The sequence below is a fragment of the Ambystoma mexicanum genome, chromosome 13 (assembly GCF_040938575.1).
Source record: "Ambystoma mexicanum isolate Mex_15411 chromosome 13, UKY_AmexF1_1, whole genome shotgun sequence".
NCBI lineage: Eukaryota > Metazoa > Chordata > Amphibia > Caudata > Ambystomatidae > Ambystoma > Ambystoma mexicanum.
Window position 1 is genome coordinate 831,522,703 of NC_090938.1, and position 17,490 is coordinate 831,540,192.

The 17,490-nt window shown below is 46.5% G+C and overlaps 1 protein-coding gene across 2 annotated transcripts in view; it reads left to right on the forward strand.

Moving 5' to 3' along the window:
* Positions 1-9,319: 9,319 nt before the first annotated feature.
* NRM (nurim) overlaps positions 9,320-17,490 on the forward strand; it is a 101,440-nt gene continuing 93,269 nt past the window's right edge. The window contains exon 1 of one of the 2 annotated variants that reach the window (XM_069635321.1): positions 9,320-9,661. In XM_069635321.1, the coding sequence (XP_069491422.1) occupies positions 9,514-9,661 (148 nt within the window). In that variant the 5' untranslated portion in view covers positions 9,320-9,513. The remainder of the gene's footprint in view (positions 9,662-17,490) is intronic. The other variant, XM_069635320.1, reaches the window with a different exon arrangement.

A 17,490-nucleotide genomic window follows, 5' to 3' on the forward strand; every position in this document is an offset into this window, starting at 1 on the left:
TCCTGCAGAGACACAGGTGAGTGTGACAATTACTGTGTAGTACAGGCTTGTACCAAAGGTGAAATTGTACTGACACTTGTAGTCGTAATTGTATGTAGTGTTCCCAAAGGGTACTGTATATGATTCTCCTTAACAATCACCAATCAGGGAAGGGGGCGGGCTGGGAGGGAACACAAGACGGAAGTGGAAGTCGCGGGAAGGGAGCGGGGAAGGAGAGGTTACACGGCAGGCCTGGGGGGCAACAAGGCCAAGATATTACAAAATGAGAAGGCCCTGGAAGGGTCTGCAAGCAACAGATGCTCGCTCACATGCTACCGATGAAAAAAAGACACTATGAATTATCATTATATGACTATAGAATTATGACCTACCTGATTCGCCAGAAAATTGATATCGATCTCCTGCAGGAGACACACATTACCAGAGAGAAGCAAAAAGCCCTAGCGAAAAAGTGGGGGGGCACAACCCTAGGCTCATCATATTCAGCATATGCCAGAGGGGTCCTGATATGGGTGGCGCTGACGGTTCCAGTCAGAGTCCTCAAGACCTTTCAAGATACAGAGGGCAAAATGATAATACAGGGTCTGGTGGAACAACAGGAAATATGTGTTACAAACACATACGCACCGCATCAGGACACAGCAGCCTATTTCCATTTATTATATCCTAAGATCAGCTCATACAGAGATGGTACACTAATATGGGGGAAGATTTTTACTGTACGCTTAACCTGGCAATGGACAGATCGGACGACAAATTCATACACCCAGCCCCTTTGGCTAAAGCCTTGAACACATTGCTGCATGCATTCAAATTGTCCGATATATGAAGGACCCTACACCCGCAGGACAGAGTATGCTCACATTACACTGCTCCTAAGGATTTATACACTAGGTTGGATTATGTGTTCACAGGGGAAGAGACACTGGGAAAATTTAAGGGGGAGGAATATAAAGCACGGGTACTTTCGGATCATGCTCCCTTAGTGGTCACGTGGCAATATTTTGCCCCTCGAGCAAGGATCCCGACAGGGAGGCTTAGAGGTAAATCACTTAGGGATACAGTATTCCGGGAACATCCGAGAGACTGGGTGAAAGAATACTTCAAACATAACACTGGAAGTGTGGAATCAGAGGGCACATATGGGAAGCCTTCAAAGGGGTGATTAGAGGGACAGCAATAGCTCAAACAAAAAGGAATGCAAACAACCATCAGAAGAGACCTACACAAGGACAGAAACTAAACCTCAAGCTATAGAACGGTCGGGGGATAGATCTAAAGAAAGGGCCCAAGAGGTTTACCGTCTGAAACAAGTATGCCTAGAACACTGGGATAGGCTAGGGCTGCTGAATTACAAGAAATATGTCGAGAGAAGGCATGCGGAAGGAGATAGGCCTGGACGCCTGCTAGCCTGGCTATACAAGAGAGAAACTAAACGGGATATGATACATACAAATGTAGGGGGGATGGGAATATGTGTGGGACGCAGGAAGGTATAAATAAATGCTTCCACAACTACTACAGAGAGCTATATGCAGAGACCTCGGAATGCCAGATCCGAGATAGAAGAGGCACGCTCACAGATAGATCTCCCAAAGCTGGATGCAGAGGCGGCTGACAGGTTGGAAGCCCCCATAACTATATAAGAATTAGAACACACAATAAGGGAGTTGCCGACAGGCAAAGCGCCAGGGGAAGACCGGTTGCCCAGTGAATTTTACAAAGAATACATGACAGATATCATGCCCCCATTGCTAGCTATCCTCAACGAGGCACTAGACAGAGGTATACTGACCGGGGTCCCTGAGAGAATCAATCATTATCCCCCTATTGAAGCCTAACAAGCCTGATACTAACTCGCTGCTTAACCAGGATGGGAAAATCCTCACAGCCCTAATGGACAACAGGCTTAAACCGGCCATATCTAGGCTTCAACATCCAGACCAATCAGGGTACGTGCCGAACAGAAATATTGTGAGCAACCTTAGGAGGCTACATCACATCATAGATTATACCCAAGGTAGCACACAACAGTTAGCAGTGGCCTCACTTGACGCAGCCAAGGCATTCGACTCTATTAGATGGCCGTGGTTGATGGCAGTGTTGAAAAGCTTTGGCATGGGATCCACATATATAAATGGGTACAGTTGCTATATAGTGAACTGGCGGCTTGGGTCAGGACAGGCACACTTACCTCAGAACAGTGGCGGTTAAGCAACGGCACAAAGCAGGGCTGTCCATGGTCCCTGATGCTTTCCATTCTAGCATTGGAACCATTAGGGTGTATCTATGAAAGGAATATCGTGATGCGGGTATAGCTACACCAGGGGTCCGGAACCTGATTTCCCTATACACGGATGGCATGCTACTGTACCTATGACATCCAGAAACCAACCTACAGTATGTTCTAGACGTGCTGGGGCAGTATGCGGATCTATCGTGTATCACAATCAATGCACAGAAGTTGTGCTTGTCCCCTCTAGCGGGATACATAGGGAAACCCGCAAACAGGTTACCGGTGCTACTGATTAAATGGGAAGTGAATACATTCAGATACTTGGGAGTGGATATTTTCTCCTAGAACAGAACACATAAATAATACACTGAAAGCGGTAGACAGAACTACATGACCTTCTGGGCCAGGTTGTCGCTCTCATTATTGGGGAGAGCCGCACTGTTGAAGATGGTGGTGCTCCCGAGACTCCTCCATTACTTCACCAATGTCCCGTATGACATCCCTAAGCCTTTTTTAGGAGACTTGATAGTATATTTTGGGGCTTCCTATGGCATAACATGTGGTGTGGGGTGACACTCTCAAAACTTCAGAGCCTGTATGAACAAGGCGGAATAAGAGTGCCAAATTTCAAAGCATATTTTGTGGCGAGCCAACTGCAATTCATGGCCAAATGGCTGTCCGACAAGCAGACTCAAGACACACAGCTGCTATAAGCAGCATGCGTTCAGTTATTTTTGAAAGAGGTGATACGGTCAGCTGTGCCGCGGGACCAGTGGCCTCCTCTGTTGTTAAGGCTAGGCAGGGCAATGTGGCATAGGGCTTGCAAGTTGTGGGGGAAAGGAACACCATACTCCCCCAGATCCCGGTGGTGACACCCAGAGGGGAAGATACACAACTGAGACTAGAAAGTACTGGGAACAAATGTGGGTGGCTAAAGTGGGGGATGTGTTACAAGAAGGGAAACCGAGGAATTTCATGGCACTCGCGATGATTACAGGAGTACAATTGGGCCAACATCTCACTAATACCGGACTCCTCATCAGTCTAAAGCAGAAATGGCCAGGAACTGAGGGGGAACTGGCGGAGGACAAGACGATAGAAACATTTTACAACATGTCAGAGGGAGGGCACGAAGTGTCAAGTATATATGAGTTATTGATGTCAAGACCCGGAGATATGCTAGCGCAGACAAGGCATAGCTGGGAAGTAGAATTGCAAGAGCAATTGACTGATGAAGTATGGAGCAGAGCGATGGCTTACCACAAGTAGGTGTCTAGAAACACATAGCTACAGTTGATCCAATTGTGACTCATAGGGCGTATCTGACCCCGAATAAAATAGCCAAATTTAGTAACGCAACAGAACAATCCTACCCGAAATGCGCATTAATTAATGCTGACCTAGTAAACATGTTCTGGGCTTGCACGAAGGTTAGACAATATTGGGAGGAGATAACCCAAACGTTAGCACGAGTGGGCATTACACTAGATACTAGTTCACCCAAGGCTTGTGTGCTGGGCAGCTTTGCAAGACCGAAGCAGGCGAGAAATGTGAGTAAGTTGAAAGATCTGGCATATATATTGGCATAACGCAGAATAGCGATGGGGTGGAAAGCACACAAGAGTCCTGAAGTACCTTTATGGTGGGGGGACCTTCAGAAATGGACGAAAGCGGAAACCTCACTATGGGGCAAGAGGCAGCCCACCGAGGCCAGGAGGAGCGGAATGTAGATTTGGACTCTTGGAAACACATGTTAGTGGAATTAGCAGCCTCCGGGCACAGAGATATCGAAGATGGTGAGCGGGTAGGGATACAATGAGGAATTAGAGGCTAAGGTGGGCACCGAGTACAGTCTGTTGAACTGCGGTAGAGGTCATGTGGGTGGACTAGGCTGGGTTATTGGGAGGGGGCATTTGGTGGGAAGGGGGAATAAGCAGACGCATTCTGATTCGGATTATGTGAATGGATAATCTGTACATTATATTGTTGTGAAAATCAATAAAATTGTTTTACAAAAAAAAAAAAGGTTATAGGGAACGGACTATTTTACCCTTAATGCCTCACGTGGTCCACCAGGACCAAGCAGGCTTTGTACCCAGCAGATCCACGTCACAAAATATATGCCGCCTATTGGACGTACTGTACAGGATCTCACTTGATGTGCCGGCAGTGGCTGTCACACTAGATGCGCCAAAAACTTTTGTTTGGTGGACTCGGATTTCCTAATTGCAATGTTATCAAAATGTGGCACTGGGGAGGAACATGAAGGTGTTATATGTGCATCCGGTAGCTAGAGTACTGCTGAATGATAGGCTGTTGGAACCTTTAATCTAGCCAGAGGGACCCGTTGAGTATGCACACTTCCCCCTATTCTGTTTGCGGTTGCAATAGAGCATACGGCACAGCTCATTAGGGCGCGGCATAAGAGCAGAGGAATTCGTATTTCTGTTTAATTATACATTAGGGACCCACAGATCAACCTAGACCCGATGATGGAAGCATTGAGAGGTTTCGTGAATACTCAGGATTTCAAGTAAACTACACCAAGTCTGAGATATTGCCCTTGACTTATGCCACTGCGGGACCCCGTGGGAAATACTGGCTGCAATGGGCTCCAGAACACATGAAATACCTAGGGGTGTCCGTCTCTAGGGATAAAGGCTTGCTGCATAGAGATAACTATTTGCTACAGGAACATCAGCTGGCAGATAAATTGGACAAATGGAAGCATATTCCAATATCACTAGCGGGCAGGCTGGCAATGATAAAAATGACACTCCTACCAAAACTGCTGTACAGCTTTGTGAATTTGCCTGTGTGGCCTGTCATAGTATCAAACAGTAAGGCAGACACAAGTGACCACAGTTCAAGGGTGTTTATTGAACTTCGGTTGGGTTTGAAAAACGCCTATCTAATCCTAAATCTACAACTGGGAGCAAGCTACGACCATCAAATAATAATAACGTAGTCCTAGTGGTGTCTTGTCAAAATAAAAGGGCCTATACTGTTAAACCTATCGCCAATCCTTACTTATAAATACAAATAGTGTGGGAAACAATGTTATGTAACAGAAAGAAGTGTTCAAGAAATGATATGTCAGGATGTTCAGGCCGTTGGCTTCCTTTCCCCACGTTTTCAGCATGGGACAAGGCGGCACACTCAAGCTTTTCAGTCTCTGGCTTCTCTAGCACGAGGGTACAGTTCAGAACCTCAACATCAGGGCTTCTGTGCCAAAGTCTCTTTGCCATTCAAAGTCTCTTATTTCAGAGGTCCTGATGCAACACAACAAACGTCAAAGTTCCTTTCTTCTTAGGATTTCACATATACAACTTTTCAGATGATTTACTGCACACCCCGGGTTTCGCTCTGCCGGGCTCAGACCCACTTTAACATATACAAATATAATCATAGGCGCCCCTCTGCAAGAAAGAACACGGCCCATTCACCTGTTCTTTGGGAAGGAACCCACTTGAGAGTCTGCAGCCACACTTTAGCTCACAGTTTCTTTCACAGAAGGGAAATACCATTTGCATATCAGTCTTTGTCCAGCAACAGAATTCTATGGCAATTCCCTTCTGAACAAGAATACCAACAGCAACCCCAGACACATGTTTCAACGTTGTTGGGCCTCATCAGTGAGGTGGAGCTGTGCCTCTCAGAGCACACAATGAGCAGGGGGTCCACGTCTGGATGACCCTGGGAAACTTAGAGTGACTAGACCTAAGGCCCTAGAAACAATCAAAATTTAGGCATAGGCACCTCTCTGAGAGAACAAACACGGCCCATTGACCTGTTCTTTGGGAAGGTTCCTACTCGAGAGTCTGCAGCCACACTTAAGCTCACTGCACCTTTCACAGATGGGAAATATCCATTTGCATATCAGTCTTTGTCCCACCCACATGGGCAGTCCAGCACCGAAATGTAATGGCAATTCCATTCTGAACAAGAGTACCAACAGCAACCCCAGGCACGCGTTTCAGACTTGTTGGGCCTCATCAGTGAGGTGGAGCTGTGCCTCTCTGGGCACAGTGAGCAAGGGCATCACGTCTGGATGACCCTGGTAAACTTCGGCTGACTAGACCTAAGGCCCTTGAAACAATCAAAATGTAGTCATAGGCGCCCCTCTGCGAGAACAAACATGGCCCATTGACCCGTTCTTTGGGAAGGTACCCACTCGAGAGTCCGCAGCCACACTTTAGCTCACTGTACCTTTCACAGATCTGCACAGCGCTTGTGGAGGCCGGCCTGACACTAAACCGTGACAAGTGCGCCTTTCGCAAATCTCGTCTCAAATTCTATGGACATATCTTTTCATATGAAGGCATGAGTGCTGATCCAAGCATGGTTGCTGCCATCTCTGAGATTTCAGCCCCCAAGGACGTCAGCGAAGTCATGTCCTCCCTAGGGGTGGCTAGCTATTGCAGCCAGTATCTACGAGATTTTGCGACCATCAGTACTCCTCTCAGAGAACTCACAAAGCAAGGCAGGGTATTCCAATGGTCACAGCAATGAGAAGAGGCATTTGTATAAATAAAGAGTGACCTTGCCTCGGCTGAACGCATGGCGTATTTCGATCTGAACATGTGCACAGAAGTAACTGTTGATGCTCGTAACTTTGGCCTAGCGGCGATTCTGGCGCAACATCAACCAGGGTGAGAATCTCTCCAGAACAGTGAATAGATCAGATGGTAGAATACCCGTATGAAGGGCATTCACAGTTATCACAGACCACCAGGCCCTCCTGACGATTTATGGGGACCCGAAAGCAAAAATACCACAGAGGATAGCTCGATGGGGACTAAGACTGCAAGATTACAATTTTGACATCTTACACAGCCCAGGCAATGAAAGCAACCCAGCTGATTACCTGTCAAGCCATCCCACAGGGCCAGCACAAGCAGGCCACTCCATTGTAGACGCATGCATCAATTATGTAATTCATCACCTACAACCTCTGCCCGTCGACTGGATCACTCTAGCAAACGAGTCGCAAAGAGACCCGGTGCTCGCAATCGTAGCCCACTGCATCAAGACAGGGAAGACAACCCACCTAAGGAACCAGGCCAGAAGTGAACCAGAGTCTGTGAGGGATGGAGTGCGATGCATGGAGCTGGTAAAGGACAAACCCACCACCGTAGATGACCACATCATCGAGATGTAAAGTGAGAATACCAGAGACACTTGGAGAGAAGATGGTCATGCACAAGGGTCACCGGGGGGTAGTATCCACAAAATGCTTCCTACGACAGAAAATATGGTTCCCCAAACTGGATGCCATAGTAGAAGACATTATAGGCAAATGTACCATCTGCGCTCAGGTCGCTTCGCCCTCGCATCCCAACCCACTGCAGATGTCCCCACTCTAGGAAAGCATGTGGGAAGAACTGGCCGTAGACTTCTTTGGGCCACTACGTAACGGTGCATATGTTCTTGTACTGAATGATGAGTACTCACGCTTCCCAGATGTCCAGCTCATTGAATCCACAGCAGCAACCTGTGTCATCCATGCACTGGACCGCATGCTGTCAACATACGGGATACCAAAGATCATAAAGTCAGATATCGGCCCGCCCTTCACCAGCCTTTAATCGCTGAAAGATTCATGGCCAATATCAAAAGAAAACTACAAATTGCCAAAATCGTCAACAAGCATTAGATCAACTCCTGTGCGAATCTCGGCACACTACAAGCATTAGATCACTCCTGTGCGAATCTCGGCACACTCCACACAGCACCACAGAAGTCTGCCCATCGGATCTCATGTTCCGCAGAATAGCAAGAACATGACTACCAGAAGGTAACAAGCAAGAGCCCACAGTACCTCTGAAACAACAGGCCAGGACCTGAGACAAAGCAGAGAAAGAAAAAATGAACGACAAATCAGACTCTCGGTGTAGAGAGTGCAAAAGGAGTGTGACATAGAACTAGGAGACCACATCCTAGTGCAACAGTCAAAAGTGAGAAAAGAATGTCCTGTGTTTGCACCCGAACGGTTGGTCGTAACCAGCAAAAAGGGCACCATGATAACGGCCAGCGAAGAGCAGCAGCAGTCCGTAACGCGAAGCTCCTCCCTCTTCAAGAAAGTCACTGTGCCGTTCCTCACAGCCTGGGAACCGTTGGGCAGCAGTCAAGACGACCTCTTCTTGGATGACTCCTACCTCGGGGATGGCAAGCAGTCAGAAAAAGAAGCCAGCAGTGGAGAAGTGTAGGAACCACTGCCGCCTGATGTGCACAATCGCCCAATGCGACCCCAGAGATGTTGCATCAAGCCTCAGAGACTGATCGAAGAAATGGGGTAAGCCGCGAGATGAACTGACATGTTAAAAAGGGGGAGAGGTCATGTTGTGAATACGGGTTACGCGCTCTCCCACATTGTTGTGTGGGAAGGCCTTTGTTTGGGCCAGGACAAAGGAAATGAGATCGGGAAGGGAGTTGGCAGGACGAAAGGGAAAGGTTAGTTTGATTAATGACCGGTGCAATAAAGAAACATGTTTGCATCAGCCGTTGTGTTCGTGCTTTATTTAAGCAGCAGAGGCGTTCCTAAGCGGGCAGAGGGGGCTATAGCCCCGGGTCTTTTGGTTGTAGTCCTGGATAGAAGCTATGGGGTTACAACCAAAAAGGCTAGCTAGCCCCCAGTCCTGACAGTCCTAAAATTAGCGTAGCACCGGATCTTTTCCAGGCCTAGCAACACCCCTGTTAAGCAGTGTAGGCCTCCCTGCCTGAGATGTCATCAAAGCAGGCAAGGCCCTATTTCACATTCTGGTCACCATAGTCTGGTCGTACATAGATGTGTACATGGTTTTGAAAACTCCTCACAAGCAGCCCGTTTGCATGCTTGTTCTGTGCGAGTTGCTCGCTTGTAGTGCTTTTTTCTGTTTGCATTCTGGTCCTTGCACAGGCTGCAAAGACAGGACCACGTGTACCAGAATGCACCGCAGGAAGAGCTACTCCACACTGTGCACTTGTGAGCTAATCCCGCCACTCACACTGAGTGTTTCTGAGGGTTGGCATGGGCTTTGGATGTGTCATCAGTTTGGGGGCGGGGGAAAGAGCACATAGCTAAGACCGGGGAGGGGGGTGGGGGGTACTGGCTGTAGAAGCTATTTTGCATAAGTAGCCCATTAGAAGTGCAGAACGTGCCGACCGGGGGCCCCGGGCGGGGTTAGGGCTGTCCCCTGGGTGTCTGGTCCTCCCCCGGACCTGCCCTCTGCCCCTCCCTGCCTCCCCGCCCGCATCCCCGGCCTGGCGTGCATCGGCTCCCGGGCGGCGGCGCGCGCATGGCGGCCGGGCGCTGGCTCTGCTCCCTGGCGCTGGGCGGCCTGGCCCTGGCCTCCTTCCTGCTGGCCTTCTGCAGCGGCCTCGAGTTCATCCGCTTCCTCTCCTTCAGCGCCGTCTTCCGGAACCTCAGCGGCGCCCAGCCCCCGGGTGAGTGCGTGCGTGCGGGCGGACCCCCGTGCCCACACCGCGCCCAATGCTCACACTAACACTGCGGCCGTGCCAGGCACATATCCTGCCAAATACACCCTGTAGGACACGGGTGACTGCATGCGCCCCCAATGCTCACATTAACGCTGCGTCCCTGCCTGGCACATATCCTGCTAAATGCGCCATTTAATGCAGGAGCAGGGCACGGGCCCTGGAAATAATCCTATTCTTGCGTTAATGGTAATACCAGCCATGTTTCCACCATCATGCACTGAATGTCTTAAATAGTTATGCGTCACCGTTATCCCCTGCCTGAGCAGGGCTGTAAGTCGCATGCTATGTTAACAGGGGGTTCAAGTGTGCCGGGGCTCCTCCCTGGACAGGATCCAAACATTCCTACGGGCGGAACGCTGCTGGGGGCCCCTGGTCTGGGTTATTTTCCCAACGCTTAAGAAAACGATGACCATTTTTCTCGCCTTTGTTTAGAAACCAGGCTGAGACATTTGTTATGTTATGTTTATTATTTATAATGCGCGAGAGTACCCAAAGGTATCAGGGCGCAGCATTTACAAGAATTTTCGAAGCTTAGTTGCAGTCATCATAAAATATACATACAGACAATGAGGTAAACCAATGTTAAATACAAAGCAGCAGTGAGTCAAATAGGAATTATATACCTGTAAACAGGTAAACGCACGTGGTTGCTGTGTGTGCGAGAAGTGCAGTATTTAGTAATCCTAGTGGGCCTCCGATTTGACACTAGAGCAGTGTTTTTGCGTTACTCCGAAGATTAAAGTTTACAGAATAATATGTGTGATATATTTTGTTATTTTTTTTCTAAACAGATAATTAGATTGAGGTCTTGGCATTAGACTGACTGTATACAATTAATACATAAGCATCCTGCATTTCCTCCAAAAGAACTGAGCGACTGAAACCTGCATTGACCGATTTTTAGTTAATTTCGTTAATTTGTATATTTTAGATATAAGTTCCCTTTTTTCTGCAGCATGATTATGTTAAGCATTCCTTTATTTTAAACAAAAAAAACAGATTGCACCTTTCATGCCAGCTTAAGAACCGCAGGCCAGGTGCTATTCTCTCTGACCTTAGCCCGCGCCAGAGGTTTCTTTGGGTGTACAGCTATATGTAACTTGGTTCTCTCCCTCCCCCTTCTTATCCCTCTTAATTAAGCAACTGATTGCTAGCATCTCTCATGAATAATGTGTATGCAGCATCCTAGCCTGGGCCTGGCCTGTTTGCAATCTTGTAATTTCTCTCCCCTGCAGAAAGCCCTCTATAGCCAGTGTGTAGGATTTGGGTGGCGGCCCACACATGCTCAGATCGGCACCAACTATGGTCACTATTAGCTGTCAATCAATGTGTCCACCAAGCGGCGCTGTGCACAGGTACAGCATATTTTTTAAAAAATCTTTATACAGCGTGCTGAAGTTATCAAATAACATTCACACTGTAAATATTACAAACATACATTCTAAAAATTCAGACTAAAACAACATTAAATTCCATTTAAGAACAATAAATACATGCCTGTAAAATAGATTCATTCTTTAACTTTAAATTTCCTAATTTAAAGCGAACCCCAAAGCCTGCAACCCTCGAATAACCTTAAAGGTTACCTCTTCTCCTGCTATTAACCTGTCCCAAAACATATCCGAATGTATGATCCTTTCACTCTCCAGATATGTACTAAAGAGAACTCTTCCGATTTCCCATGAACCACTACAACCCAGCAAAATGTTGACTGGGTTATTTTTTAATGTCATAAATTGCACCCTCCCACCTCAGGTTCCCCCTGTTTCCCATAACAAATCACTTCTCCAGTCGGGATCAGGTACATGCACAGTCTTGGAAATTCTTGCCTGATCTTTGAGCTTAGGAAGAGCCTCAGATACCTTGGCATAATTCCCAATTTTTGTTATCAATCCAGAGAAAGGATTTAGCCGGTTTCAGACGTCGCATCCCATCTTTTGTGCGGATCCAATCTCTTCATTTGAGCACCCATTTCTATATACACTGGATTCTATGCTAAAGTTTTTTTCATTGCTTTCATATTCCTCCAGAATACCCACTACTCATTGTTTTAGCTTACCAGAGGAATTTCTGTTTAGCAACCGTGCCATATTATCATATAGAGGATCTGTAAGGGGAACCGACATTACCCTGTACAATGAAATCCTGCGCCATTCTACATGCATCCTTCGAGATGAGATCCCCAGTTCCAATCTCAAACTGGTAATGGGAAGGGATTTAGGGAGGCTCAGGGTCTTTTTCCAAAGCCGACCCTGGACTCTTTCCCAGTCCGTTTGCCATAGTAAAGGTTTGGTGTCAATCCTGTAAAGCAGAGCAGGCAGACTTTTTGCTGTTTAGAATCTGATTAGCGGTATCTGAGAGACCTTATAATATGTTGATAGCATTTTTCCCGTCTGACACGCCAATTGGAATATCTTAGTACTCTTATCCATGTCCAATTGTTTAAATGTTGGGAAAGCATACATCCTGAAACCCAAGTATGTCCCCGTTTTCTCAACCGGGATTATGTTCCTCCCTAAAGCCCACTTTCGACTGTGGACCACCTTTCCCGGTTTTACGAAAATCATTATTTTTGATTTTTCAGCTTTTCTACTTAGTTCATTCTCTGCTGCATATTCCCCCATAGCATCTATTAATCTTTGCAACCCCACTGGCGAATGATCCAACAGCAAAATATCATCGCGTATGCCAGCCATCTTACTTTCACATCATCTATATTAGGGCGCGCAAATGCTGCAGAAACAAGATGACCATCTAGATCAGAAAGATAATGGTTGAAGGGGAGGTAGGTGAGCACCCTATCTCGCCCCTCTCTCCACCTTCACCGGAATGGTTTAATGGCAGAGTGCATTTAATCTGATCCTTGGAGAGATATCCTCATGCATGCTGTCCACGATTGCCAAGCGTGACCTCGGAATCCCCCGAACATCCAACTGTGACCAAAGTCGCTCTCTATTCACTGTCTTGAATGCCCTTGAGAGATCGACTCAGGCACCATTGAGCGTGTTACCCCCTCCCCCTGCACCCAAGACCTCTCTCCCACCACATTCAGAACCAGCCCATCCCGAGAGGTTTGATGAGCCTCTTCTGAATCTGGACTGGAATTTTCCCAGGATCTTGACCCAACCCTCCAATTCTCTCATGATCAAACCCGCAAAGATTTTATATTCTACATCAAGGAGGGACATCGGGCGGTAATTCCCAGTAATCGCCCAATCTCCCTCCTTGAAGATGGGGATTTCCAAGGAAGACTTCCAAGATACAGGAAATAGCCTCTCCCTGGCTACCTCCTCAAAGAGCCGCAAATAACAATTCTGACGTCGGAGGCACATTTTGCTACATAATTGCATTGGTGAATCCGTTTGGACCCGAAGCCCTGGATGCGGAAGACTTCAGGATCAATTCCACTATTGTGCCCTTTGATGTTTCCAAGGACCACTTACTTCAGGGGCTGTCCTTATACTGAATTTCATGTAAATATTTCCTACACATCTAGGTGAAATGAGCATACCAGTCCATCTCTGCCACGCCACCACACCACACTGCATGCCCACTTGTGACTTTTTCGAATGATTAACCAGCTCCCAGAAGTTACAGGAGTTCTTATTACACAAGGTCTGCAACATTAATTCTCCATCTCTTTGATGGAGCAGATGTTTTTGGCCTCGTACCCAATTTCTGTAAGCTTTGTGTATAATTTTCTTCTTCACAATGTTGCTTCCCACTAAAATTCACATGAGAGACTGTGATGATCATTATTATCCCTTTCCCCACTTGGAAAGAGCCGCATCGGAGGCAGAAAGACATAGTCAAGTGTAGATGAGGAAACCCCCAACTCCAAGTTTTAACTGGTGACCCATCCCCTCCATCACACCACTCACCAGGGTTAGATTCCCCTCGGCTAGACAAGTTAACCATTGAAGACCCTAACATGAAGCCTTTTTTTGCACTTTTACCCCATTCAAATCACATGCTGCTACACATTAGGCATTTAAATCTCCTGCCAGAATAATTTCAAATGATTCACTTTGTAACCTTATCATCGGGAGAAGTTCAGATACATTTTCCAAAAAAGAAGTGCCCCCCTCAAGCGGCATTCCAGTGGATATTAATCACTGCCACCCATTTCTCTCCTGCCTTCGAAGGAATTTTTAACATAATGGTTTGCAAACCCTTCACCCGAAATGGAATCGCTTCCATATTTAAAGCAAAGGAATTTAAAACCGCTTTTGTCAAACCGCCCGCTGGACTGAGCATTTCTTTATAGTGCAGTCTGGTGCATCCGTCCAATTGAACATTGTCATTCATCCATGTTTCTTGCAGTAAGAAGTAATTTTCACCAAAGATATGATGTGACATTTATAATGCGCCTATACACGTATACACAAGTGTTTCAAGGCGTGACGAGACAAGGGAGGGGGTACAGAGGGAAGACGAACAAAGATCATACTATGCTAGGTGTCATTCAGATCGTGCAAGTGCATGGGAAGGGGGAAAGTGCAGTACGCAGGAAGCATAAATGACAAAGTGCAATGGTAAGGTATGGCCAGCAGATGACAAGTGTAAGGGTAGAGGGTAAGTGCAGGCATCAGGTGTCAAGTGCTGGTAGTGGGACTCTAGGGATACAGAGAACAGTCCCAAGTGCAAGGGTTGCCAGGAGAGCAGTGCGGGAGTGCGACTGGCGGCGGAGGGGACCTAGGTCTGAGGTCAGAGGGTGGCTAGGTAAAGTAGTGCAGTTTCAGTATCGGCCAGGAGATCAGCAGGGGAGAGGAGGAGAAAAAGCAGAAGCAAAGAGAAAGGTTTTGAGGTGCTTCCGGAACCACAGATGGTTCTCCTCAAGTTTCAGGGAGACAGGGAGGCTGTTGCAGAGGGAGGCCCCAGCTGAAGAAAGATCTAGCACCAACTCGTTGCTTGTCGAAGCGACTGACCCTAAAGGCGTTGGAGACGGATGAGCGAAGAGCTTGCTAAGGAAGATATTTAGGAAGAGAGAGTTGAAGGTATTGAGGCCCCAGAAGGCCTTGTGGACAATGAGACTCTTCATGGCTTTTGTTCTGAAAGAGTTCAGACCTCGAGTGTTCCAACTTGTAAGTCTCCACATCACCCAATTTCTCAGAGATCTGCCTTAATATTTCTGGCAACATGGACCAGACCTTGGTCTTAGTCTCATTCAGAGGCTTGTCCCCTTTTGTTGTGATAGTTTAGTTTACCAGGATTGGATGTAGATTCAATACGCTCCATAGAGGTATTTAACCTCCTATGTAAAAGCAAAAAGAGAATATCGAGGCTGAGTACCCCAAAAGGAAATACACCAAACGCGGGTTTACAAAGATGCACAGATATGTATTCTATAACTGAACAGTTTTCAAAGGAACAAAGTATCAGATAGCTATCTAGCCCTCAGTACATCACAGCGAATACCAGCCCTTTCGGTGTGAGAAGTGAGTGGGGCTGTACATCAGAACACGCATGCTTTTTATACAATTTCTAACATGATGTCCAGCCCATCTACAGGTTAATCATTTCTCGGGCTAGGGGTTCGTGCTGCGTTCACTTCTAATTTATTCACCTATATGCATATGGATTATTCCTAGTTTATACAATGACAGTGTACCTTTGGATCTAACATTAAGCCTTTGTACATGTTTTATACAATGCAGTTCAACAAGTATTCACATTCAGTATTTAAACAACATTGTGCTTAATATTTGCTCGCGGATCAGTTTCGTTGGCACAGGTAATCCTCAATCTACAGGTCAACGAAGGACAAGGTCTCATTACATGACCCTAACATTTGGCCTATGGGCAGTTTAGACATTAACTTACATGTAAAGGTCAGGACGGCCAATTTACAAACCGAAGAACACTGTCCACCATTTTAGAACACAGGGTGACTTTGGAGTGAGAATCAAAATGGCGGATGAAACTAAAATTGCAGCTAAATCGATCTAAGATCGGAACTTTGCAACGCGGATTTCTTCGCAGAGCGACTGGGCTTAGGCCATTATATACAATAAAAGAGGCACGATATAAATCCCGTTTAACAAACCCTCCTTTTGGCCTAAGCCAAGCGCTAAACCACTTCTAGTTACTTTACGAGTAACTCCACGTCTCAATGTCCATACATCCTGAATCACTATCGGAGATATCAATTGCCATAAGATCAGATAATAAGATTTCTTTCAGCACATATTCATTGGAGATGTTCTCTGGGGCGTATACTTTATGCCCTAATGTACCCATCGCTTGTGCGCAACATCCTCCTAGCATTGAACACATACCAGGAAGACATTGTATACAACAACAAAGAAACAGAATACCTAAAATAATCAGCAAGACCGAAAGTAGTTTCCATCCCCAAGATCGCAAGAAGTCCCAGAACCAAGCGCTAAGATCCCAGTTTCCCTCGGGAACAGCCACATCTGAACTTGGGACATGCAGATTCTGTATTGCCTTAGAGACAGTTGGGGAGGAATCTGGTACGAAAACACAACAAGCGGACCCCACCAATTTACATACCCCACCACGCTTAGCCAGGATGACATCTAATGCCATCCGGTTCTGAAGTGCTACTAACCTTATTGCTTTCTGTTCTAAAGTCATATTATAGAGTATGTCAGTGGTCCTCTCCAGTAGTCTCGCTAGTCTCCTGATATCTTCAGAGTTCATTATCTGCCTCCAAAATGGCACAAAGGATTTAGCTACATCGCCCAGGACTTGTGCTGAAGTGTCACCATTCTCGTCTCGCCGCAGACGAGCCTTTGAAATCTCTACAGTACTCGCAATAAATACCCCAGGTAACAGAATCCCTAAATAATAAGTTCCCTACCAATCCCTGGGTAACCATGGAAATGCTATATTACTGCAAACTAAGTAGACGGGTTCGCCTACATACAAAGGTCTGTCCTCTCCAGTCAAATTCGCAACGTTGGCGCAACCTTTAAAATCACCCATTAACTGAGTACCATTCCTTTGTATGCAGAAAGAAACTGAATCGGGGCTATGGTTAACAGTGTAGGAAGGAGGCATGGCATCCCTATTGCCTATAGGAGCCATCTTGAAAGAGATCAAAGACTGAAAAGGGCGGGACAGTCTATCAGAAGGCCTAATAGAAGCAACATTAAGCTTACTCCTATTTGCAAAAAGCGAGCATGCCAGGGGTGTCAGAACACGTTTTTCAAACGCGCTCAAGTTAGTCCCATCGAAGTTCCCTGAGATGCTATCGTTCCATCGGCCAAAGAATAGTTCTCTAAGAGAAGCATAGCATGCAGTTGTCAAAGGTAAAGGATGAATATACCAACCTATCCCCTTATCCCCATGTTGCGATAAATGTGAACAGACCCAACAATGAGATTTGTTAAAAATGGCATGTGTAGCATTCATGATGAGTAATAGTGTGTTTTTGTGATAACTCTGTCTGTGCTGACAGTCTCTGGGAGACCGAGTATGCTGATGCACGAAAGGAGTGGGAACAATAGGTACATTTTCAGTAGGTAGCACATTCTCAAACGGATGTACTTCTTCTAGATACCAGAAACCTAAGACAATGACTATTGTGAAACCAATTAACATTATCACAAGACAGCAATAAGTTTTCGGGGCCCGTATATTGGATTGTCCATTTTCGCAGCTGGTCACACATTTTCTTATCTGTTCTGTGCGTGCGAGAGCGGTTGCAGGCATTGTATTCTTCAAACAAAAGCGCAGTGTTATTTGCTGGCGACCTCCAGGCCGAGCGTTTTCTTAGTCCTGCCACAAACCCTTCCCAACAGGATCCC